Consider the following 27,004-nt stretch of genomic DNA (forward strand, 5'->3'; position numbering starts at 1 on the left):
AAGTAATTTAGATACAACTTGTTGACATCTGACCAATCACACACACGTTTGCTGAACACCTCATTCTTCATTTTGACGCTCTTTCCAGTTAAAATAACCTCCACTCTTCTGGAAAGGCTTTCCAATAGATTTTAGAACATGGCCCATTCGCACTAGTGTGGTCAGGTAGTGATGTTGGGTGATGAGGCCTGGGCTGCAGTCTGCATTCCAGTTCATCCTAAAAGTGTTCAATGGGGTTCAAATCAGTGCTCTGTGCAGACTACTCAATTTCGTCCACTCCAGCATTGAAAAATCATGTCTTTATGGACCTCATTGTGCACATTGTTTGGATCTCAGTAAAAGTGAAGGAAAATCTTAATGGTACAAAATGCAAAGACATCCATTACAACAATTGTGTGATTCCACGTTTGTAGGCAAAACACATACAGATAAGATGTTCAGGTGTCCACATTCTTTTCACCACATAAGGAAAACATTTAAGGGAACATAAACCACAGCATCTACATGTTATAACAATGAAGTTCTCGATTTCTGGCTTAAGAGTCTCTGAGCCACTTAATAGATACACGGTTACTTGCGCCTGTTTGTGGCGCATGCGCACAACCGACAGCGTAGTCGTAGTTGCCGTGGGAACGGCGCGTTAAACTCAAGCAGGAATGAGACTGAAACGGCTCCACATTCGCTACTATCCTCCAGGTAACACTGAAAAAGTAACAATGCGTGACTTTTTAATACTCATTTTTACAGCTAAATACTGTCAGCTTTCGCAGTGTACATATTATCAACCGATTTCCATGTTTTGTGTTATTTTTCCACACAAGAATAAACTCATTAGCTGATGAGCGGTAGATACGCTAGCTCTTTAATGAGAATGTTTATTACCGTTAATAACGACTAATGGTATTGAGCTAGTTACTATTACTGTTTAATTACCTTCGTAAACAAATGTAGTCGGCATAAACAGGTGCTATTGGGCAAATCCCTAAGGACTGAACAGAACTGCTCAGTATTCGGTGTCCTCTGTGGCCTTAGACAATATTCTAGCACTTTCCACTCACCAGATAACTGAATCATCACTGTTTTATGGGATTCAGTGTCATCCTTTTTTCTTTTTTTTGTAAAATGGTTAAACATATGCTGTGATGTACTGAAAACTGCTATGACCGGGTCGGTCTAGGAATGTATCGTCTAATTCTCTCAGCAGAGGAACTGAAATAGTGGTCAGTAACAGAGGAGGACCTCAGGGGACTGCCCTGTGTCCATTTTTGTTTACTCTGTACACCTTAGACTTTCAGTACAACTCTGAATCAAGCCAACTGCAGAGGTTTTCTGATGACACTGCACTTTCTGATGGAGTGTATTAGGGATGGGCAGGAGTCTGAGTTCAGGGGATTTCTGGATAACTTTGTGGACCAATGCACTAGGAATCACAAGCTCTAAATGTGATGGTGACCAAAGAGATGGAGATGGTGGACTTTAGGAGGAACCATCATGGGCAAGGATGTTGGAATTGTTGACAACTACAATTATTTGAGGTGTAAACTTATTTAACTTACTTAGAAATAAGTGTGTGTATATACATTCACACCGATCAGGCATAACATTATGAACACTGACAGGTGAAGTGAATAACACTGATTATCTCCTCATCATGGCACCTGTTAGTGGGTGGGATATATTAGGCAGCAAGTGAACATTTTGTCCTCAAAGTTGATGTGTTAGAAGCAGGAAAATGGGTAAGCGTGAGGATTTGAGCGAGTTTGATGAGGGCTAAATTGTGATGGCTAGACGACTGGATCAGAGCATCTCCAAAACTGCAGCCCTTGTGGGGTGTTCCCAGTCTGCAGTGGTTAGTATCTATTAAAAGTGTCCAAGGAAGGAACAGTGGTGATCTGGTGATGGGGTCATGGGTGGCCAAGGCTCACTAATGCATGTGGGGAGCGACGAGCTTCTGTTGCTCAAATTGCCGAAGAAGGTGCTGTCTAATTCTCACATCACACTGAGAACTTGCTTTTTGTGCAGGTATAATACTGGACTATGAGAAAGGAGGACAGGAGAGAAGCAGATGCATCGACCTGCTGCACTTAACACCAGAGTGAGTATTTAAAGCTTTGCCAGCATCATGTACTTTACGGTTATTTAACTTATTCAATGAATATTTATTTAATTGCAACTCCGGTCAAAGCTGGTCCAAATGGACTTACGGGTTCTTAGGATTGGACCAATATCTGTAGAATAATCTAGAGGTTAAAAATTTGGCACAGATGTCGATCTTGCTTAAAGCATGTTCTAAACAGTGCTGGATCTGACCAGATGAGCGAATGTCATTAGTATCCACTCTTTCACGCTGTCTGTACCAGTTCCTTGACATTATAATAGTGTAATTTTATATGGATGCTGCTTCTAATTAAAGGTGTCTGGTAAAGCTATGTATCCTGCCTTCAGAATAAGTTTGAGTCCATATGTTTACAATAGGTTCTAGCATTGATAGGAAATAAATTAGAAAAAATAACTGATTCTCTCAATACCGGTAAACATCATAACCCCAATGACCCAAGGAACACTTTGTAACTGTAACTACCAAACTATTAAAACTCCTTGCCTCAAAATGACCTGGGATACATAGTGACTCCATAGTGAATGCCACCATTCAGAGGTGTTAAAAAGTGACATGATCTGTTTCTTTGCAAATGTTATAGTGTTGTTTTAAACGTATTAGCTATGTTAAAAAAAAACCCTTTAAAGCGTGGCAGTTTTTTGACTGTTTGTGAATTAATTTGGGGCATACTGTAAATGCGTGAAGAGGGAAGCCAATATACAGTATCTTTGACGCCCTCTAGTGGCCGGCTGCGGTACAATATTTAGCCCCGCCCATTTACGTTTAAGTGAATGGAAAACAAAATTTGAATTCCACAAATTCTCCACAAATTATTTTGCAAAATTGTGTTCTTTCATTTTGACACATTTTCACACATTACAGCTAACACTAGCTAAATTTAATAATTATTTGCTATTGACTGTATGTCCTTAGCAAACACTAAGGAGGTAGTCTTGATAAGTTTAGCTAGTACACGTATATGACTAGAGAAGGATAAAAGATCCACTCATGTGATAACTTACTGCAGGTGTCAACACTAGATGAAACTCTTGACCTGACCAATATGTGCTTTTTACACATCCTATTTGACTGGATATTGGATTAATCTAACCTACCATTAATATATTAATTAATATAACTTATAAGATAACACAGACATAATACAGATATTATATTATGTGATAAAATTATGTACATGTAAGCTTAGTTATTGCAATTCACACTGTATCTCATTTCAGCACGGATGTGAATGAGGTACTATCAGAAATCAGAAGAATCGAGCCTTTAATCACTGACTCGCGTACCGATCAGGTGAAAGTGCTCATTAAACGATTACAGGACAAACTCAGCCAACCAGATGAGCGCAGCTTCTACCTGTTCAAGGTATGTGAGTTCAAACACATCTGTACACACATACACATTTTTACACACACTGATGTTCATGATAAATGACTATCAATACAGCAGAAGTGAAAAGCTTCTGTGTTTAACTTGGTCAATAATACTTAGATACAGCCCAAAGTGTCATTCACAGTATTGGCAATATACAGCAAGTATACTTTTTGTTTTTGTGTCAAATAGCCCTTACTTTCAGAGTAGTGAATTAAACCTGACACAAAGGTGAAAGGTGTGACAGACAAAGTCTGAAGGCAGTGGAAAAATATAAATCCAGAAACACAAGACAGTTTTCTTAAACAATTTTTAATTCCTTTACTTTCCTGCACAATGCCTAATCACAAAGACATGTTTTTACATTTTTTTAATCAAACTTCTTGAAGGATACTAATAAAATGCACTGTAAATGCACAAGTTAAAATATGCCTTTTACAGAGACTGTTACCTTACTGGAAGGGCTATACAGAGATAAAGATGGCCCTCTTTTATTGAAAAGTACTTTATATTATTGGTCTTAAGTTCATACAGTTTGTAATCAACCTAAAAATAGAGTCTTATGATTGTACATGAGTAATAACTTTATTATCACATAATTTATATAGGTCATTTTTAAGAACACTACACATTGATTAAAAAGATGGTAATTGCCTTTTAATAAATATTGACAGTTTGAGTGAACTGTTTTACTATAACCACTAGATGACAGTAGAGGGTCAGTTATGTAAAAAAAAAAAAAAAAAAAAAGGCATTAAGCAAGGCCTAAAAATGAAAACATCAGTAAAACTTTCCTGTCCAAACTTTACCAAATAACAAGTGTCCCTTGGGTCATCAAGCTCACAAACATCTAGCCTTTAATTTAACTTCTTCAGTTAGGCACATGGATTAACATAAACTACCAATCTGCCAATCTGCCAATCTATAAATTTGCTAGCCACCTATCTAAAGTTTAATAGATAATGATATTGTATAATTAGCTCATTTATTCATTTATTCGATCAGGTGGGCAGGTTTGTGTGCCAATACAGGTAAAATCAGCTTTAAAGGATAAACAGATGTTAAAATAACAGTTTTGAACAGTGATGTCTTAAAAATTGAAGCTTAATTTTTGTGTTGATGCAAACATGATTTTCCAGGTAGCATTGACATGTTTGTATTGTGGTCAAGTGCTTGCCGGGCTTTTTGTGTATTTGTGTTGTTATAAATGAAGGTGACTGTGCTAAAATAGGTGAAGCAGCACAACAGTATAGAAATGCTCCATACACATGACTATATTGTGTGCCACTCATATTCACAACTGATGAGTATTAACAACTGATATTCACATTCACAACTGATCAATATTCACTATTATAATATTCAACTGATCATTTTTTTCCTTATATCCCTTTTCCTCTCTGTATTAATGTGATGTTGGTACATTCAACCAAGTGAATAAAATTGATTATTTCGTTACCATAGCACCTGCAATGGGGTGGGATATATTAGGCAGCAATTGAACAGTCAGTTTTCAGAGTTCATGTGCTGGAATCAGTAAAAATAGGAAAGCATAAGGATCTGAGCAACTTTGACAAAGGCCAGATTGTAATTGCTAGTCAGAGCTTCTTCAAAATGGCTGGTCTTGTGGGGTATTCCCAGTATGCAGTGGCCAATACCTACCATAAGGGGTCCATAGAAGGACAACCGGTGATCTAGTCATGGGTGCCCAAGGCTCATTGATGCACACGGGAACCGAAAGCTGGATCCTGTTTGTCCAGTCCCAAAGAAGAGGTGCTGTAGCACAAAATGCTGAAGCACAAAATGCTGTAGCACAAAATGCTGAACAGGTAATACCGGCTTTCACAGAACAGTGTGCATCACACCTTGATGAGTATGAAGCTACAAAGCTATGGGCCCATCAGAGAGTCCATGCTGACCCCTGTCCAAACCGAAAGGACCTACAATGGACACAAGAGCATCAATACTGTACCATGGAGCAATGGAAAAAGGCGATCTGGTCATATAAATCACGTTTTCATATGAATCATGTGGGTGGCTGAGTGCGTGTGCATCGCTTGTGTAAACTTTGCAAAGAAGCAAAAGGCTTTTTTTCTGACTGCGTCTTCCATTGATTCATATAGAGAAATTGCATGCGTTAGACAGTCAGGTGTCCATGTCCTTTTGGCCATATAGTGTAGCTCCTATAATAATAACGTGGCAGTACATCAATTTTGAGGGCAGTATGTTATGTCACATGTTTTGCTGTTTACACAGACAGAAGGATGCAATCATTTAATGCTTCCTGGGCCGGTCTGCCAAAGACTGATCCAGGTACCAGCTGGTCTGCCTGCTCTTTTATAAAGTCTAATCTTTAACCCACCCTTAAACGAGCATAAGAGCTCATCAGTGAAATTGTTACATTGTGGAATATCCCAGCAACTTACATGGGTGAATGCACCATGAAACAGATTAAGCACTTGTCCAGCCATGTTGGCAGGAGGATTCGAATTTATTTTCTCCTAGTAGCCTTAACACTTTCTTGTAGTACACTCAATGCCACTACTCTGCTGTGCTCCTGCTTTTACCTCTAATCTTCGTCTGTATTGATGTGTAGCTACCAGCACTCTCTAAGTGGAGCTCAATTTCAAGGAATGAGATACAGTCATATCAGGGTCTGTTTCTATATGTAAGGTGACTAGATCACAAAAAGTTTGGGCATTGATCATGTTCATCATCCAAATCTGTCAAGGCTTGGAGGAATAAAATACCTTGAAGCTTGGGAAAGTTGACCATGGACTTGTTTGTTACTTTTTGACACAGTTACTTAAAATAACAACAACAGGGCACCTCTTATTGAGCAGAACAGTCAGTGGTGGTAAAATTAGTAACAAGACAATTTATAATAAATACTGCCATTTATCCTTCATGTTTGGTTTACTTCTTGGAATACAACTTGCAGTAGAGTTGATTCAGGGTTGAGTTCTCATTGCAAGTGATCCACATTATTCGCTGTTTCTTATGTACACAAATGAACTATACCAAGGGGAAAATGCACATAGGTGAGTATGTAAACGAAAATAGTGTTAGATTTGAAAAATGTGCTTTGCATTCTTGAAAAGCTAACATTTTGATCTAATGTCACTGCCAAGTACATTAACATGTGAAGCAGCAAGACAAATCCATGCATGCACAAAATTACACTTTTTTGGGCTGCCACAGCTGTCCCTGCAGCTGTGCATGCTGAAAGCATAATATTCTTGCCACCTCCACTGGATGCAATACCACCACAACCCACTGGGAAAGCATGGTTTATGGGCTGAAAATTACTGATGTATGTAAATTGCTCAGTCAGGATTATAGATTGGAAATGAATTAATGCACTTAAGCGCACCAATTCACAACACACTCGCTCCATCCATCATCCCCTCCCTCTTACTCCTTCTCCCTCTCCCTCTCTCTTTCTTTCTCTCCTTTCCTCTCTCTAGGTGCTTCAGGCTCACATCCTGCCTCTTACCAATGTCGCCTTCAATAAATCAGGGTCGAGGTGAGTTTATCTCAGCCGCTCATGTTCCGCTCACTCACTCACTCCTCCGCTCACCCTTTTCTCCCTCATCTTGTCTGCAGTTTCATAACCGGGAGCTATGACAGAACATGTAAAATATGGGACACTGTGTCTGGAGAGGAACTGCACACGCTGGAGGGGCATAGAAATGTTGTTTATGCCATCGCATTTAATAATCCCTATGGGTAATTATTATTATTATTATTATTATTATTATTATTATTATTTTTATTATTCATTACCATCTTATCCATTTCTTTTTCTGTTTCATCCTTATGTCCTTTTACATCGGAATTTCTTAGACCTCCCTTGAATATAAAATGTCCAAATCATTAGCTCTATATGTGGATTGTCCCCAAACTCTTTTGTGTAGGATGTCTTTGTATGTAGAACTACAGTTCCAACATGACAATGCCCCACTAAATAAGTATTCTCCATGAAGACATGGTTTTCCGACATTATACTGGAAGAGTTAAATAGAACCCCGATGGAAGAAACTGTAATGCTGACTGCACCCCAGACTGATATTGATGCCTGACCTCACTAAGGTTTTGCTGGCATAACGAGCAAATCCCCACCACCACATTCCAATATGTAATGGAAAACCTTCCCTGTATAGTGGGTGATAAACATGGGACTATCTGGCATGGGAAATTCAAAAATAGGGGTGATGTTAAGGAGTGATGGTCAAGTGTCCACAAACCTTTGACCGTATATTGTATTTGTTAAAAAATAAACGAGAATATATTGCAGCTGCAAGAATCTAAAAGTATTGGTGAAGTGAAAGATTTAAATTATTATAGTGAGTTAGTGTCAGGATCCTAACGAGGGTGTAGTTTCAGGGGATTTCACCTGTTTTTGGCCAGTTAGATTTTAACTGATGCCAGAGCATTCACTGTGGCAATTTTAATGATAGGAATAAACTGCAAAATATAGACCATTTCAAGATTGTAAACAATAACAAACGCGTTGCAATGCTACTGCACACGTCTGGTGGCACCATTTTTACATAATACATCTGTCAAAACAAAATGACAAGACTTTTTGAATCTGGTTTACCTTAAGTAACGTATCCAGATGTGTATTATTATTTGGTTTAAACTGGAGTGTGAGAGAATCTGTAGAAGCTTTTTACAGTCTGGATGCTTAGTACTATATTCTATGTGGAAAAATATCCAGCCTGGATATCTAGACAAATAATAAATTACATTGCTAACTGTATGGCAGTTACATAATTATGTGCTATTATTACCTATTGCAAAAGTAATTATTTTTTATGTGCTTTTCATGGATAGTCACATACATAGGACAAATGATCCTTAATGAATTTAAATGGTGACATTTTTAATTGCACGATCGTTTTAAATGAACGAACAACTAACTGCAACAACTAACTGGAAACGTTCAAGGACCAAAGACGTCACTTCCATAAACCCACAAATTGTCGTTGAAATGGTCTATATTCTAATACTTGCATTTTGTAGTGTCTCTATTTTAACACCATGACTAGTGTATGGTGTAAAATGCCACTTTGATTAGTTTGATGCAGTGTAATCAAACATTTTAATTATATTAAAATATTCCATGAATTAGCCGTTCATGTGCATGTAACTACAACATAAAATCTGCAGTCCCATTCCCATTCCAGGAGAGAGGGTTGCAACCCCACAGCATTATATGACGTCATCAGCTGTCAACTGCAATTGAACTATACAAACATCCACATTTTAATCACTGGCTGAATTAAATTTAGAAAACTGGAGTTCAAACAGAATTTGTACACACACACACACACACACACACTACAGGTTCAGCCAGCTCCGGGCTGTTATGTGGAAGCTCTTGTCATTTTGAGTCAGGTGCTCATTCCCTTATCCCTTTATCTCTCTGTTTCTCTTGCTCTTTGTGCCCCTCATTCACGTTCCACTTCTCTCCCTATCCCTAACATTAGCTTATTTCTCTCTCCATAAATTTATAAGTCACTGAGATATGGATGAAGAAATCGATGTATTTGACTATATACTTTCACATATCTAGAAATGTATGGATGGAAACATGTTTGTTTTTATTTTTTTGTGTTCCTCTCTACCTTTGTCTCTCTCAGAGATAAAATAGCTACAGGCTCCTTTGATAAGACCTGCAAATTATGGAGTGCCGAGACTGGAAAGTGTTTCTACACATTTAGAGGACACACAGCGGAAATTGTACGTCTTACACTCCTCAAATCTGCAAGAGTCTGTGAGAGTGGATTTTATTATTTGATTCTGGTATAGATTGTAACGTGAAAAATCTAGGTTTGAAATGACCATTTAGGTGAATTTCAGTTCACACAATAATTAAAATCCCTGTACTCATAGGAGGCAGGCTCATATTTGTCACTCTTGTAACTGCATTCATTATCCTATTAGTTTCACTGTAGGTTCTGAATAATGCATAGTAATTACTGAATAATTAAAAAAAGATATTAGGTTCACAACAAAAAAAACTGATATTGATTCCATCAGCCACCTCTTAAGTGTGTGATGTTTTTCCATTGGTCAGAAACCATTGATATGCTTTCCTCAAAATGTCAAGACTTGCGATAAAAAAAGACTCCAGCTGATTGTACAGCCATACAATGTGTGTATGTGTGTGTCCTCTGCAGGTCTGTGTGACCTTCAACCCCCAGAGTACCCTGGTTGCCACAGGCAGCATGGACACTACAGCTAAATTATGGGATGTGGAGAGTGGTAACGAGGTTTCTACCCTAGCAGTGCGTATCTCTGGCTGTGTTCCAATTCTATTTTGTCCCTTAGCCTCAGTGGAGGCCCTTTGGCCATCTCAAAGGCTGTTTTATTACTTTAACCAGAAGGCAGCGCTGTGCTTTGATTCAGTTTCCATTTCAAACTGTCAAGAAAAAGAAAAAGTGTTTAAACAGCAGCAATAAAATATTTCAAATACATGTGATACTTAGGAATAGAAATGTATTATTTATTGTCAGACTATTACAGTAGTATATTATTTTAATGATGTTTCTCTCAAATTTATGCGTAAATAATAGATGAAAAAGGAGAGCCTGCTGCAACTTTCTCTAGCAAACCACAGTATAATGAAATTGATTAACTTTTCTGATAAAAAGCCTCACATTCTGTAGCTTCTAAAATTTAACAAGCATACTTTCAAAAACATCTTATTATGAATAAATTCGCTGGTGTGACTACATGGACAGATTCTTTTAGAATTAGTACAGTAGTTATTCTGGGTAAGCTTTTAAGAAATGAACATTCTGTAAAACAGAACTTAGAGTTGATTTTATCAGAAGGAAACTGCTGTAAGCTTTCATTGATTTGTTTATATGGTGGGTTAGCTATGGGTGTATTGTTCCATTTAGAGGTATTGAATGACCAAATCAAGTAATTCTACTATGATAGAAATATATTTTTTTTTATTAAAACTTATTTCTAGATCAAACTTTTCTCTGCCCTCTAAACCCCTTGAACCCAAGCCAGCAACACTCTATAAAACAATGTTTTTATGGAGAGCCAAAGTATAATATTACGTGGCCTGTGTGTGTTCTGTCAGTTCTTGGTGTCATAATTGTTACTTTACAATGATGGTGTCTGTGCATATGGAGCCCTCTTTTCCACTTGCTTTGTGTGTGTATGTGTGTGGGTGTGTGTGTGTTTGTGTGTGTGAGAGACCATAATATTGTTTAACTCCCCAGGTCCTCTTCACTGAATCTAAATGATGCATCAGAATAATCAGTTCTTTGACTATTGTACATGTTAATTTTTTTTTCTTTGGTGTAGAATAATGACTAATGTCTCTTTTCTCTTTTGTTTGTCTTTTTGTCTCTCACACTCATTGTCTCTTTTAGGGTCACTCTGCTGAGATAATCTCTCTCTCATTCAACACAGTTGGGAATCGTTTAGTCACTGGGTCATTCGATCACACACTTACACTGTGGGATGTACCATCAGGGAGGTGTGTGTGACCCAGCAATTCTTGGGGTCCTAAGGGTTTCGAAATAAAACTGCCTAGGCCTGAGAAATAGAAAAGGGGAAATGAGCATAGCTATAGCTGATTCTAAATAAACAATTCACTAATATCTGATTTTTTAAATTTATTTATTTGGGTTGTATGTGTTGTTGAAGGCGATTACACACAATGATAGCACACAGGGGAGAAATCAGCAGTGTGCACTTCAACTGGGACTGTTCCCTCATTGTCTCAGCCTCTATGGACAAGAGCTGCAAGGTCAGAATTCAGTTCAGTATGCAATACATATCACAGATAAATGTTTTGTTGTGTGTGAATGGCCAAAACTGAGCTCATGCATTTGTATGTATGTGTGTGTAGGTGTGGGACGCTGAGAGTGGCCAGTGTTTAGCGACTTTAATTGGTCATGATGATGAGGTGCTGGATGTTTGCTTTAATTACACTGGTCAGCTCATTGCAACCGCATCAGCTGATGGTGAGGCCATTGCTATCATCAGCACAACATCACATCACAATCATCCACACCACTACCAACCACATTCACTAACCACATCACCAGTGACATCTAACTGGCAGGCACATCATTACCAGAATCACATCAGTCACATCATTATCCTGATCACAGTCTTCATCATAACTATGATCATTAGAGTGATGATCACATTCATCACCTTCCACATCATTATCATAAGCTGCATTACAACAAGATTATCATAAACATCATCATAAGCTTTGCGTTCACATCCTGTCTTCTTATCCATCCTCCCTCTCTTTAGGTACATCCAGGATATTTAATGCAGAAACCTTTCAGTGTGTCTGTAAACTTGAGGGTCATGAGGGAGAGATATCTAAGGTAAGTCATGCACACACACACACACACACACAGTTTATCTTTTTATTTAACACATCTCCATTTCCTCTTTCTCTTGTTCATTTCCTGTTTTTCTTGCCTATCCCTCAGTCACTTCCTGTTTGTCTCTACCTGTCTCACACTCCATCAATTTCCCTATACCATTCTCTAATATTTCTTTCAGGTAACAATTTCCTTATCACTCCTGTCATCATGCCACCATTATATCATTATTCACACACCCTCCTTCTCAATTTCTCCCTCTATCCATCCGTCCAGCCACTCATCCATCTATCCATGCTTCCTTTCAAATCTCTCTCTCTCTCTCTCTCTCTCTCTCTCTCTCTCTCTCTCACTCTCTCTCTCTATTCCTTTCCCCCACCTCTCCCTCCTTTCATCTTAGGTCAGAATAGTTCCATTTCCTGTATAATGGATTATAATTCAAACACACTCTTACATTTTTATAACAACATTCATATAAAGGGTTATTCATCAATTTGAGCTACAGAACATACTGCCACAGTGACACAGGTCACACAGAGTTTAAACAGACTCTCTCTCTCTCTCTCTCTCTCTCTGTCTCTCTCTCTCTCACACACACACACACACACACACACAGAGAAAGAGAGAGAGAGAGAGAGAGAGAGAGAGAGAGAGAGAGAAACTGCAGATGTTAACATTTTGTAGTGTGATAATTGCCTAGTTTTTAGCATGGTTTATGATTATACAAAATTGATTGTTGAGTCTTACTGAGCAGTACAGTAGTACAAGGGTTATGCTAAAAAGCAATTTTGTGGTGTTTAAGAAGAACTTAACAGCAACCATAGCAAAATAGTGCCTTCAGAGTCAGCTAGTTAAACAGTTATCATGTTAACAATGCCTGGCTGGTTAGCTAACTAGTTAAGCTAAAAGATCACTAGCAAATAAACAACTAAATTATTTTATTATAAAGTTCATAATCTTGTTAAACAAACCGTTTCAGAGCAGTTTCACTTCTTTCTCTTCTATTTGAGGTGACCTTTTCACGATGATAATATGACCTCAGGAGTTGTTTCACACAACCTGAAAGTTACCACGCTGTAGATGAAGCTTTTGAAACAGTAATCACATTAGAGATTTCCAAACACCAAAATTCTAAAAAACCCTGGGGGACTCTCAGAGTGTTAACTCTCATGTACAACCTTTCAGACACTGAAAAGGGTCCTGTCTATGGAGTTGAAAACATAAGTCACGGAAAGACTCATGACCTGACATTGGAAAATGAAGGACACAATTCTTTGGGGGGAATGTGTGTTATGATCCATAAGACATGGAATGTACAAACAATCAAGGCCTTCTGTTCTCCCAATCTGGAACACATAATGCTTAAGTGCTGGCCATTCAAGGTACCTAGCAAGATTACAGCAGTTGACTATTTATATCCCAGCACAAGCAGACACTGATAGGGCACTTAAGACTTAACTTTAATACTTAAGGTACAAGAACATCAACACACAGGAATCCATACACTTATCCATTCACTTATTGATGCCAAGGCCAAACTGGATACTCATTCATTGTTAACACCTTCCCCCATCACCCCACACACACGTATGCATTTAGTCTGTGTGTTCACAGCAATTATTAATCTGTTTCTCATTCAACAATTCCTTCCTGCTTCAAGAAGTCCACTGTTGTTCCTGTTCCAAAGTATAAGGCAAGATATCTTAATGAATTGTGACCTGTAATATTCAGCTTCATCATCAGCAGGTTCTTTGGGAAGGGTCTAAATCATGATCTGCATTATTCTCCCTACAAGCCTAGGCCCTCTACTTTTTGCATGCTGGCATAAAAGATCTACAGATACACTCTCTACTGCATTACACACAGCCCTCTCTAACCTAAAAAATGAGGAACACCTGTGTGAGAATGCTGTTCGTAGACTACAGCTTAGCATTTACTACCACCAAGTCATCTAGACTAGAGACCAAGCTCACAGACCTGGGCCTGATTCAGGTCTTCAGTACCATCCATAAGACATGAAAAGGGAGTGTCATCAGGAATTGAATTTCTTCAATGATCTGAGGCTTTCTTCTATAAAATGCCTCAGTGTGACCCTCTGTGTAGGAAGACTGGAATACTCCATTTGTCTGTGTGGGTTTTGTGATTCCAAATGTGTAGCTCCATATCTAATTCCCTTATTTTAAGAATAGGTACAAATACTGACCTTTGCACATAAGGCAGGTTTCACAGAGCAGTTTTGCATACATCAGGATGAACAGATTGAGCCAGAAAAAACTTGATGACATTAAAAAGTAGAATTGCCCATTACTTGTCCCATATGTTCCACTGGCATGGATGAGGTGTTAATGAACTTTCTTACAGAGTCAGCATTTGCATATTGGGGGTTTTCACTAGTGCTAGCAACAGAATAGTCAACATATACTATGCACTGAATGCCACATGTAATGTAACATTGTTTTCAAGTTTTCACCAGGAAGCTGTCAATGAACTCTAGCATTTTGAAACACTAGGTAGAAAACTCAAAGGGAAAAATGAACAGTATTGATCCTCTTACCATAACAGGGAATTACTCGGCTCACCAGAGATTGTTCAAGGTGAAAAAAGCCTAATAATATGTCTAAAAAAACAGGAGAGATCCAGCTCTACTAAGTATTTGTTTAAAAAAAAGTGTAATGTGGACGAGCCAACAGCATGTCTGAAATGTCAGAAACACCAACAGCAGCAAGCAGTAAACACAGCAATAAAGTAAGTGTATGTGAGAAATAAAAAAACAAAAACAAAATGCTAGTAGACCCTGTGATACTCAGTGCTGTTTTAAAATGATACAGATTATATAAAAATGTTTATGCAGCCATTTAATAATTGTGGGATTTTGCCTGGTAAAAAATACAAACCACCAAATCACCTTTAATGTGATATAGCAACCAGCAAAATTAATATAAAATAAAAATAAGAGCAGAAAAAAGTGCAATAACCTGGTTACACAAATATGCACAACCTTTTATTTGTTAACGCACCATTTGACCATTTACTTGTACCAGCACCTTCTGACTTAATAGATCTTGATTTGGTCATTTTATCCCACTAGTCCTATTCACAGCCCTCTTTTAGTTATTCCACATGTTTTCAATCTGTTCTGTGACTGGCCTATTTCAAAACTTTGATTTTCTTCCACTGAAGTCATTCCTCTTTTGACTTGTATTTGTTCTTTGGGTGATTATTGTGCTGGAAGGTGACATTTTTCTTTAACTTGCACTGTCTAACAGAGGCCTGCAGGTTTTGTACCAAAATAGACGAGTGCTTGGAGCTGTCTATTATTCCCTCTATCTTGACTAGAGCCCCAGTCCAAGTTGAAGAGATGCAGCCCCATTGCCATATACTCCCATAATCATGCTTCACCATGTGTGTAGTGTTTTTGAGCAATAAGCTGTCTTGTGGCAAACATTTTTTTTAAATATTGCCCAAAATGTTCTACCTTGATCTCATCAGACAGTATCACATTGTGCCACATGATCTGAGGCGATTTAGGTGGGCTTGGCATTAAATGTTCTTTGTAACACATTCTCTCCACTTGTTGAGGATGGCTTCTCTCCACTTGCTGAGGATGGCTTCTCTCCACTTGTTGAGGATGGCTTCTCTCCACTTGTTGAGGATGGCTTCTCTCCACTTGCTGAGGATGGCTTCTCTCCATTTGCTGAGGATGGCTTCTCTCCATTTGCTGAGGATGGCTTCTCTCCACTTGATATGGATGGCTTCTCTCCACTTGCTGAGGATGGCTTCTCTCCACTTGTTGAGGATGGCTTCTCTCCACTTGTTGAGGATGGCTTCTCTCCACTTGCTGAGGATGGCTTTTCTCCACTTGCTGAGGATGGATTCTCTCCACTTGTTGAGGATGGCTTCTCTCCACTTGTTGAGGATGGCTTCTCTCCACTTGCTGAGGATGGCTTTTCTCCACTTGTTGAGGATGGCTTCTCTCCACTTGCTGAGGATGGCTTTTCTCCACTTGTTGAGGATGGCTTCTCTCCACTTGTTGAGGATGGCTTCTCTCCACTTGCTGAGGATGGCTTCTCTCCACTTGTTGAGGATGGCTTCTCTCCACTTGCTGAGGATGGCTTTTCTCCACTTGTTGAGGATGGCTTCTCTCCACTTGCTATGGATGGCTTCTCTCCACTTGCTATGGATGGCTTCTCTCCACTTGCTATGGATGGCTTCTCTCCACTTGCTATGGATGGCTTCTCTCCACTTGCTATGGATGGCTTCTCTCCACTTGTTGAGGATGGATTCTCTCCACTTGTTGAGGATGGCTTATCTCCACTTGTTGAGGATGGCTTCTCTCCACTTGTTGAGGATGGCTTCTCTCCACTTGTTGAGGATGGCTTCTCTCCACTTGCTGAGGATGGCTTTTCTCCACTTGCTGAGGATGGCTTTTCTCCACTTGCTGAGGATGGATTCTCTCCACTTGTTGAGGATGGCTTCTCTCCACTTGTTGAGGATGGCTTCTCTCCACTTGCTGAGGATGGCTTTTCTCCACTTGTTGAGGATGGCTTCTCTCCACTTGCTGAGGATGGCTTTTCTCCACTTGTTGAGGATGGCTTCTCTCCACTTGTTGAGGATGGCTTCTCTCCACTTGCTGAGGATGGCTTTTCTCCACTTGTTGAGGATGGCTTCTCTCCACTTGCTATGGATGGCTTCTCTCCACTTGCTATGGATGGCTTCTCTCCACTTGCTATGGATGGCTTTTCTCCACTTGTTGAGGATGGCTTCTCTCCACTTGCTATGGATGGCTTCTCTCCACTTGCTATGGATGGCTTCTCTCCACTTGCTATGGATGGCTTCTCTCCACTTGTTGAGGATGGACCTAATTTTTTCACTTGATTTGTGATGCTTGCTATATCACATTAAAAGGGGAAAAATCTGGTTTGATGTTTTTTTTTTACATCACTATTTTAACAGGGGTGTGTAAATTATCATGTTCACTGTATAAAGAATGGAAATTAGAGGGAGGTATCCATAGCTATGGGGGACAGGACTCCTGTAACTCTGATAATGCCCACAAGTGGCAAAGAACTTCATACTTTTCTTGTTTATGTGTGGTGTGGCTGAGAAGAAAAAGGAAATGTCAGAAGTTCTGACAAGTACTGCATCATTTTCTTGCACATTTACATTTATGTTATTTGGCAGACGCCATTATCCAGAGCAACATACAAAAGTCAATCAACAATGAACACATTTAGTAATGAACTACATGACTACATGTAGTAACTTTACTGTGTACATTAAGCCTTTATAAGACACCTGTCCTTTTTATGGGACAGAGGGCAATCTCATTACCCTAAAACATCATCCATTTAGGCAGTCTGAAACAGAGTGTAACAAAGGGTAGTGAGAATATTTTGAAGTACCATGGTAACTGTGATGTATGGTATAATGGATTACATGCCATTCATTTTGCATTTGCATTTTGAATGGAGCTAAAATTAATGCTGATTAACATTAACTTTGCATGACAGGTGACTCTTTATCTCTCCCAGGTGTGCTTTAACCCACAGGGGACACGTGTATTAACAGCAAGTGCAGACAGAACAGCACGTGTGTGGTCTGTGAACTCTGGCTCATGTCTGCAGGTGTGTGATTATGTAATTTATTATATAATTTACAAATGTTGCATCCTTTGCTCAATTTACATAAACCTTCAGGACTCATGTATGTATGAAAGTATGACCACAGATAAAGTGCAGTAATAATAATGTGTGCAGGTTTTGGAGGGACACACCGATGAGATCTTCTCCTGTGCATTTAACTATGAAGGAGACACCATCATTACAGGCAATGACACACACACACACACATATATACACATAAAGACACGCACATATACATACAGACACGCACATACACACTCACTTGTCACACCAAAAGTGTGTGTGTGTGAGAGAGAGAAAGAGACAGCATGCACTCAAAAATGGCTGAATTTATGTTTGTTTTTATTTCTCCAGGTAGTAAAGATAATACCTGTCGGATCTGGCGTTGAGAAATAAACACAAAGAGGACAATCTTCAGTATTAACAAACACACATGAACATGTTCTTATATTCAGCCTTCTAACTTGCACAGAATGGTTGCCTTAAAGTGCTGAGAATCTGCTCACACACAAACGCACACACTAGCTATGTATGAAATCCTCCTGTGAAATCTATTTGTGTCTCCTGTTCACACACCATTTGCTTCACTATTTGCTTTTTTTTTCTTTTCCAAATGTGAAAAACTAACACACCTGTGCACCAGGTGTCTGGCCTGCCAACAATCAATAGTACAATATGTTTAGGAGTAATTGCTAGGTTTAAGTGACATTTTTGTAGATTTGAAAGAAAATTAAATTACGATTGTTTTTGGTAAACGTCTTAGCAGATTTCCTATTTGTTAGAATTTATTTTGACTCATAGTATGCTCTGATTGAAAGCAGGAAATAAAAGCACCTTTGGTGTATCTAAAACAAAGCAGCCTTGATGCCTTGCTCTCTGTGCTGTTACAAAGGTGATTTGTCTCATATATCAGCACTTTGAGACATGCTTTATATGCAACATACGTCACCACAAAGTCCATTAGACAAGATAAAATAAAGTACCAGTGTGGAAAATGATACTTTAAAAAAAATATGAAAAGAGTGAATATGCTATAACTACACCAGGCATTTCTTGCTACAAATATAATCTTATTAAATATAAGAAAGGTAAATAATAAAAATTAATGTTTTAGGCCACAACTGTTTATAGAAGGATACATTTATTCACCAGCTACCTCTGCTTTATTATTACATTAACCAGTCATGTGACATCAGCACATAGAAGAATATGATCTCAGTGACTGAGGAATGGTTGTTGGTGACAGATGAACTGGTGTGAGTATTTCAGTTTACGCACAATAGTTTCTAACACTGAACATCAGTTGTGTAGTTGGAAGCATTTTGCCAAAGAGCGAGGTCATGGGAGAATGACCAGACTGGTTGGAGCTGGCAGGAAGACTAAGGTAACTACTCTTCACAACTGATAGAAAAAGAAGTTTGGACAACAATGGCAGCACAGTGGTGCAATATAATATAGCATTGCTGCCATTGTTAGTCACTGGGATCACATTTTTCTCCATTTAGAACCTTATGACCTGCATCTACATGATATTATGCATAGCTCTGCTGCCACATAATTGGCCTATTAGATATTAGCATAAATGAGGAGCGATACAGATGTTCCTGGAGAGTGTATAAACTGTTTTGGACACACAACTTAGCCTTGGTGAGGTTGGTTGAATATTTTGGAAAGATGTTGCCTGTATATAGTGCTTTAACACTTATTGTTTAGATTCCTTTATGTACATGTTCTGCTTCTGGATCTGTTGGCTTTGATTCATTAAGGTATTGACAAAGTTCTTGCTTAAACAAAGCATATAATACTAAAGCAATCAGCATCTTTGAAATTATGCACAGTAATATGAATGATGAAATGTTCAATGATATTTTTTTTTGTGGATGCAAATATTGCATCTACACACATTACACACCTTATTTTAACTACTGGGCACTACTCCACAGGTAGCTGCAGTGAAGGAAGTGGGCAGTATGTGTATAAAGTATTCAAGGTTTTGTTCACCAAACCACAGGGGTTATTTTGGAATAACTGACCACATGTAAAAGGGCCTTCTGGTGGTCCAGCGGCAGGATCCCGCACTTTTGGGGATCGATTCCTGGGCAGGGTGCTAACCCAACCACTGAGAGAACTCTCAGTGCCTTTCACAAGCCCAGATTAAATGGGCTTAAATGCATCAGGAATAACATCCGGCGTGAAAACCTGTGCCAAAATCGAAACATGCGGACCAAGTGGCCTGCTGTGGCGATCCCAAACAGGGAGCAGCCGAAAGAACAACTGACCACATGTAAATCAAAAAAATCTCTTAACATAATAATGAGAATGAGATTATGAGAACGAAAATTGAAAATCTGGAACGGTCCAAGCTTGTTAAAAACAATGGAGCAAGCACACACACATTGTGTCAGCATCATTGCTATGCTATAATATCTGCTTAGACGTGGCCCTGTGGTGGAGCCTTTCCAATGATAGTTGGTGTAGATGGAGGCTGACACATTATACACACAATAAAAGTCCATCTATATGGCAGATGTGCCTGATAAAATAGCAGCTCAAGAAATATCATATACAATATATTACACACATATACCATGCATATAAAGTAAGAATAAATGTATAAAATTTTAACATTGGAATTTTAATGTGAAAAACAATTCTTCAAATAAAGGCTCACTACTGAAATAATCTTACATACAATTTTATTGATTTTGAAAAGATAAATACATTCAGATATACAGTCACAGATTGGATGCCTTTGTGCTTTCCGTGATGTCCAGAACACTACTGTTATTATGCAATTCAAATTTCACACACTGAATATCACATATACAGTTCTTTACATGACAAATAAAACAGTACTCACGCAATATTACTGTAAATAACTTCTGCAAACTTCTCTATTTACACCTAACTAAAATAAATTTTTCATTTTACTCACAACATACTGTAACACACCTCTAAATGTACCACAGAAACGAGCAGATGTGTTCGTACAAGTATAATGAAAGCAAAATTCCTTCCCTATTCTGTACTCAAATCATTATATACAACTAAAAATCGGTCATATTCAATATTTCATTTCATATCCAGATAGATTTCATATTTTTGAACAAAACACCATTGGAAATACATTTATAAATTTTCAAGCTACAAAATGGCTGGTTTTTTATAACTATCCTGCCTACCAGCATGTGAGATTGATCATCATTTGCAGATTTGACTAGCTGTGCAAAAAAGACAACACATGAATAATTAAAGGGGAAATAAATCCTCCAATCACAGAGGGTCTGTGAAGTGAGAGGGCGTGGCTAATCTGACCTCATAACATGTAAAAAGCTCACTGACAGACAAAGAGCGAAATGAGAGAGAGAGAGAGAGAGAGAGAGAGAGAGAGAGAGTTTAGACCAGCATGGGACATACACAGTGGTTACAGATTTAGGGCTCTTAAGAGCACGCCATTGCCACAGTGTGTGTATGCATGTGTGTTAGCGCTGTGTTTTCAGAAGCCAGTCAAATAGACCCAGCTCTTCTTCACCTTCACTGTGGAGTCGGCAAAACTGCAACACAAGACTGAATAAGTCTCCAACACACCACGATCTCTGAGCAGCCAGGTGCACCACTTTCTGAAACTACACACACACACACACACACACACACATACATGTTTGAGGTTTCGAAACAAAATGAACAAAAGATGGAAGGATTATAAAGTCAGGAAGTATACATTTTCATAAAACCAAAAATCCACATCACACTTAGTGCTAAAATTATCCACAAAATACAATTTGACCAAAGGTGAAATTAATTCTTCCCTTTTTTCATAATTTATTTTAAATGAATGTATTGATTTAATTCATGTTATAGGTAATCACCTGTGTTACCTTGGTGTGTGTGTGCTGGAGTGTTTTTCTGTAGAACAGCGCAGGGATACCCAGTTCAGATGCCGCAATCCATTGTAGTGTTGCTTGCATCTCTCTGTCCACACCTTCCACTTCTAGGTCAAAGTTCATTACTTGCAGCTCTCTGTGACAACTACTTCCTGCTGTGGACAGACCAGAGGTCACCTCTGAGAGAGAGAGAGGAGACAGAGACAATGGGAGAAGAAAATTAGAGTTTATTTGGGCAAAGCCAAACAAGCACCACTGGCTAGCCAACCAGTTTCCTGACAAAATATTGTTGCTACAGGGTCAAGTACCGGTGAAGCTCATTCACTATATGATCTTTCTCCTGTAGTTGTCCCTGACAAAGTTGTGCCTGAGTCCACGATCACACTGTTAAAGCAAAAATATATTTTGGACTCTAACAATCTTTCTGTAATCATTGCTGCTGCAAGCAACTTTCTTCTTAAGAAGAAGAGCATTTTAAATAATTATTGATCAGAGTTTGGCGACTGATGTTCATTAGAAGGCTCAGTTTAAAAAATGGTTAGTGGGCAGCTAGCAGTTAGTGAAGCAGTGGGTAGCATTGCCTCATAGCTCCAGGGTCCTCAGTTTGATACTGAGTTCCAGATACTGCCTCTGTAGAGATTCTCATGTTCTCCCCATGTGCTAGAAAGATGCAGGGAGGCAGACTACACTAAATTGCCCCTAGTGTGTGTGTGTGTGTGTGTGTGCATAGTGCCCTGTGATGGACTGATGTCTCTACAGGCTCCAGGATCCACTATGACCCTGATCTAGATAAAGTTCCTTCAGTAAGAAGTGAAAATATCTACAAAAAGTTGGATGTTTTTACACATTCTTTGTATATTACATTCACATGTCCAGCATTTGGCAGGCACACTTATCCAAAAGTGCATACATCATATCTCACTTTACACAGCTAAGCAATTGAGGTTTAAGGGTCTTGCTCTAGGACCAAGCAGTAGCAGCTTGGTGGAGTTGGGATTCAAACTCACAACCTTCTGATCAGTAGTCCAACACCTTAACCACAAAGCTATCCCTTATTAATGATATGTCTAATAAGACAGACACCCAAATGACTGAATGAAAGGAATAATATGTACTATATCATTTGTTCTGATGCAGTGTATAAAATTAGAAGTATGATTTTCATTTATAGTTTGGATCAGAGGCTTTACTGAGAATGAAAACAGCCCACAAAGTCATGTTAATCCCTTACTGCAGTAAATTAATGCTTTAAAGCACTAACCTCAGTGTATGTATGTGTGTGTGTGTGTGTGTGTGTGTGTGTCTATCGGTCTGTGATTTAAAAAGGGAGACATCACTCACCATCTGCTTGTTCCTGACTCTGTAGTACCCTCAGTCTCTCCTCACTGCACACACAGACACACACACCCATCATCAGCATCATCAGTGCACTTTTCCAGTTCTGTCACTATTGAATGCACTACTGTTGTCTGTCCCTCATGTAATACAGCAAAGACAAAATCTAGAAACTAGCTCAATACCTTATCATAGTGCATTATACTTTACTGTGTGTGTGTGTATTTGTGTTTGTGTGGTTGTAATTTACATAGATACTCTCATGCTAGTTACCTGTTTAGCCCTGTGGAGCTGGAGCTTTCTGGAAAACCCTCAAGATCCGCGACTCCAAGACTAGATGCACTACTGTTACCGTTTCTGTAAGGCAAAAAGCACACGTATTTCAAAATGAATACAATGATGGACAAATCAGAATACCATCCATTTGCTGTGTCCTTTATAAATGTCTCTTTAGGTCTCGCCTCCTGAGCTGCTAGCCCACAATATTAAGATAAAAACAAGAGAAGCGAATAAGGGAGGAAATGAAAGTAAGAAAAGTATGATACAGCAACATGGGTGAATGAAGAAAACTTGGCATTTACATCTCTCTCTCTCTCTCTCTCTCTCTCTCACTTTATGTTGACTTTCTAATTGACTTTCATAAAGACTGAAACAAGTCTAAAGTAGAACTGAAGACTGAAGGGGTTTTGTTTTTAAAAATGTCGACAATTTGAAAGGGTCACAGTTTGAACAAAGTTATGAGGTAATGAGATGAAATGAGAGAGAGAGAGAGAGAGAGAGATTCAAGAATTTAAATTACTAATGTTCCATAATTCTGTAGGAATGTTTGATTTTTTTTTATAATGATTTTTTAAAAAATGTCTCAATTGTTTCAAATTAAGGCAAAAACCATAGGGCAAAAATATATGAAATGAAATCTAGAAATTTCAAAGTATTCCTACATTAAGCATGTCAGGCAGGAGACATCAGAAAAAGGGGGAAGAATTTCTATACTTTGCTTACCCTACGCATGTAAATTGCTTGTACTAGTATTTTCGCTAATTTATTCTTGTTTATACTCGTCTACTATTTTTCTAGTCATAACACGTCTGCACTGATGTGGGTTGTTAGACGCAACAGGGGGTGTACATTTAAACTGCAGTGGTTTCTTCAAACACATCTTGCTTCAAACTTGCTTGTGTTACTGCCTGCAGGGACTTCCTGAGACCTTAGTGAAAAGGAAATTTTTACAAAGCTACACAGCAAAATACGTAATTCCTTTATGTGAATTACCTCTTCCATACAAAATATCTCATTCATTTGCACTGTGTATATTCATTTTAGCCATAAAAATGTTGTATTCTTTTCAGGTAACAGTTGAGTGTGACAAAACAGCCAAAACAAAATAATGAATAATTTCACTGGCGGGAATCATTTCAGTTGTACCGCATATACATACATAATTGCATAAATACATAATTAGATGCATTTAGTCAAATTTCTTTTTAGATAGATTGACAATTTTGGTATTGCTGAAAGTAGGTGATAAAGGTGTCCCAGAAGATTCCGTACATAGGGGAAATTCTTAGGGGAACACTTTTTTTTAGGAATTTTATTCACAGAAATCCTCTACATGATTGCCATTTCTTTGTAAACATGCAGAGTCTCAAGTCTGGCTCTCATTGTGGCATTAGTGCTATATGTGATGTGCTTGCCATTTTTCCTATAGTCCATTGCAACCTAGCTTTCCAATCCAGCAATGAGAATTATATCAATATGTTTCTCAAAAGCATTCTTTAAGGCTATCTGGCAAAAATACATTCATCAACTAATGGAATGTAACATTCTGGAAGAAAATAGCTAAAAAGTTTTAATTTCCCCAATGCAGGGGATTGAGACTTTTGGGGCACCCTGTAGACAATAACCTAGAATGTGTTGCAGTCTAGTCGACTGTTTGTTTTATTCATACAGCCTTAGCCACAAGCTTACATACCCCATCAGTAAAGTTTAATACACCAAGTGTGTGTGGTGTGGAATTAGGGGTGTCATTTGGGTCAAAATTCAACACAATACTAATCATTTGGATAAAAACATTTGTGTGTGTCTGTCTGTCTGTGTGCACGTGTATGTTTTGCTATTTTATGTCTTACATAAAATGTGTTTTTGCATTTCCCCTTCATCTGTGATTTGTTACTGCTTTGAATATCTGAAAAGCTGATGCCTCCAGCTATACTGCATTAAAGTAAATAAAGAATTACTGCTATAAAATTGGATGTGATGGAGGAAATGCATAAATATCAACTGAGATTTAAGAAATGTGGACACTAGTGGTTGAGAGAAAAATTATTTTTCAGACCAAGAAAACAGAATGAAGTCATTTTGGACAGAGTGCTATGCACTGAATGTTGGAATATAGAATGTCACATTGAACAGCCAGCCACAATGTAAATAGAGAAAAAACTGTTTCAGATGATGTATTACTCACTAGACTATGTGTTATATTCTACAAAATATCTTTTTAGAAGAAAAAGCTTTTGTCACATATACATTACAGCACAGTGATATTATTTTTTCCATATATCTCAGCTTGGTTAGAACACATAATAAACAACCTGTAAAGGGCATATAGGATTAAGGTCCCTGCTTAATTATGGCCCAACAGTTTGAGGGGCAGTTACAGTATGACTAGCTCTTGAACACCACTGTTAGCATTGCATAGCATGTTTGCATGTACCTTTAATGGCGTAGCTCAAATGGAGTACCTTTAAAATGGTTCACAAACACCATGTATAGCATCACCATTTAGCCCATTCAACTTTAATGTAAAGCCAAACAGAGCAGTGTTTAAATGGTTCCACAACACCACTGTTAGCATTAACATTTAGCACATGTAGCTTTAAATGAGAGTGAAATCAAGCGGCCTTAGATAAGGTCTTCCAACACTATGGTTATCATTAGCTATTAGTGCATGCTGTTATTATAGAAAACCAGATGTAAATGTGCAAACTGCTCAACATCAGAATTAGCATTATAATAGCTTTAGTGGAGCGCAAAATGAAGCAGGCTTGCAATTGCCTCACAACATCACAGATTGCATCAGCATTTGAACACTCATGGCTTTAATATAGACCCAATTAGAGCAGCACTGGAATGGCCAAACAACGCTATGGTTAGCCTTAGCATTTAGCAGAAGTAGTGTCAATAGACTGCCAAAAAAAGCCTTGGAATGACCCTTCAAAACCATGGTTACCATTAGCATTTATTCCCTGTAGCTTTAATGGCTTGAAAGGCATGATGGGATACTGAAACACTGACCCTTCGCTTAGATGAATAAAACTACAAGTGGTTTCCTCTTGTGGATCTTCATCAGGGGCAACTTGAGCCCAACCACCTGAGCCACTTTCCTCACTGCTAGTGCTGAGAGAGCGACACGCCCCTTCCACACAAGTAGATGGTGCTGTGGGAGTCTTGTTGATGTTGTCCCTGGGGGTGAAAAAGAGTAGGTGGTAAAACCAAAATGTGCTATGCGTTCTCCAGCATTTGCAAATTGCCCCTTTAATACTGTTTCTAAGTGAACACTTATCTGGGAAGCACATTGTTTAGCAGGCATAACAATATAGTTAAGACAAGAACAATGCAGTTGAAGCACAATTAATTTAAACAAATCAATATATCTACCTACACTGTATGGCCAAATTTTGTGGACAACTGACCATCGGACCCATATGTGCTTTTTGAACATCACATATGTGTCTGATGGTCAGGTATCCACAAAACTTTTACCAATTTAATGTGATATTTTCTGAGCAGTAGACAAAATTATTATATCTATTATTTATTTATGAAATTCTATTAGATTTTTGTTCTGCATAAAAATTGCACCATTTACCAGTGCTTTAAAATTACTATATGTTTTTTTCATAGTGATATTAATGTAGTCCTTCGTTTAATATTTATGGAATTTCACTTAACCTGATAGAGTAATGAAACAACTTTTAATAGATTTGAAATTAACAGTAGAGAAATGGATGGAAACCCTTGAAACGTGCAAGGGTTAGTTTTGTTGTAATGTGTAGAGCGTGTATCCTGCTGTAATATAACAGGTTCAGTCATAAAGTCTATGAAGCATTTACAGATATAAAAGTCTAATGCAGGGCTGACACAGTAACCATAATGCTGTCAGACTCTATGTTATCAATATCATATTGACATAATCTTTGGTTTCAGAGGTCTTATTTATTTTGTACGTCGCCTCCCCCCACAAGTAAAAAAGGTAATACCAAGATATCAGAGTAATATTTT

The 27,004-nt window shown here is 38.3% G+C and overlaps 2 protein-coding genes across 5 annotated transcripts in view; one reads left to right on the forward strand and one right to left on the reverse strand.

Moving 5' to 3' along the window:
- The first annotated feature begins 610 nt into the window (after positions 1-610).
- daw1 (dynein assembly factor with WDR repeat domains 1) lies at positions 611-18,496 on the forward strand. The gene is made up of 14 exons (XM_058387166.1): positions 611-696; positions 2,023-2,095; positions 3,337-3,481; positions 6,955-7,013; positions 7,094-7,216; positions 9,136-9,235; positions 9,676-9,783; positions 10,888-10,994; positions 11,165-11,267; positions 11,370-11,484; positions 11,786-11,862; positions 17,394-17,486; positions 17,619-17,688; positions 17,859-18,496. Exons 1-14 carry the CDS (start codon positions 657-659, stop codon positions 17,891-17,893), a joined length of 1,248 nt encoding a protein of 415 aa, XP_058243149.1. The 5' UTR covers positions 611-656; the 3' UTR covers positions 17,894-18,496.
- A 1,687-nt stretch (positions 18,497-20,183) lies between these two features.
- The window catches only part of sphkap (SPHK1 interactor, AKAP domain containing), a 96,094-nt gene continuing 89,273 nt past the window's right edge, over positions 20,184-27,004 (reverse strand). For 2 of the 4 annotated variants that reach the window (XM_058386895.1, XM_058386897.1), the window contains 5 exons: positions 26,018-26,185; positions 22,997-23,080; positions 22,730-22,773; positions 21,383-21,567; positions 20,184-21,130 (listed from right to left, as the gene is read on the reverse strand). In XM_058386895.1, coding sequence (XP_058242878.1) covers positions 20,987-21,130; positions 21,383-21,567; positions 22,730-22,773; positions 22,997-23,080; positions 26,018-26,185 — 625 coding nt within the window. In that variant the 3' untranslated portion in view covers positions 20,184-20,986. Of the gene's footprint in view, positions 21,131-21,373; positions 21,568-22,729; positions 22,774-22,996; positions 23,081-26,017; positions 26,186-27,004 lie in introns of all 4 variants that reach the window. The other 2 variants (XM_058386892.1, XM_058386896.1) reach the window with 1 other exon arrangement.

The sequence above is a fragment of the Hemibagrus wyckioides genome, linkage group LG04 (genome assembly GCF_019097595.1).
Source record: "Hemibagrus wyckioides isolate EC202008001 linkage group LG04, SWU_Hwy_1.0, whole genome shotgun sequence".
Taxonomy (NCBI): domain Eukaryota; kingdom Metazoa; phylum Chordata; class Actinopteri; order Siluriformes; family Bagridae; genus Hemibagrus; species Hemibagrus wyckioides.

Excerpts from the sequence above, each read along its gene's own strand:
- daw1 (XM_058387166.1), top strand. The coding sequence starts at position 657 with ATGAGACTGAAACGGCTCCACATTCGCTACTATCCTCCAG. Across the intron at positions 3,482-6,954 it reads GCAGCTTCTACCTGTTCAAG|GTGCTTCAGGCTCACATCCT; the intron begins GTATGTGAGTTC and ends TCCTCTCTCTAG. Across the intron at positions 7,217-9,135 it reads GCATTTAATAATCCCTATGG|AGATAAAATAGCTACAGGCT; the intron begins GTAATTATTATT and ends TGTCTCTCTCAG.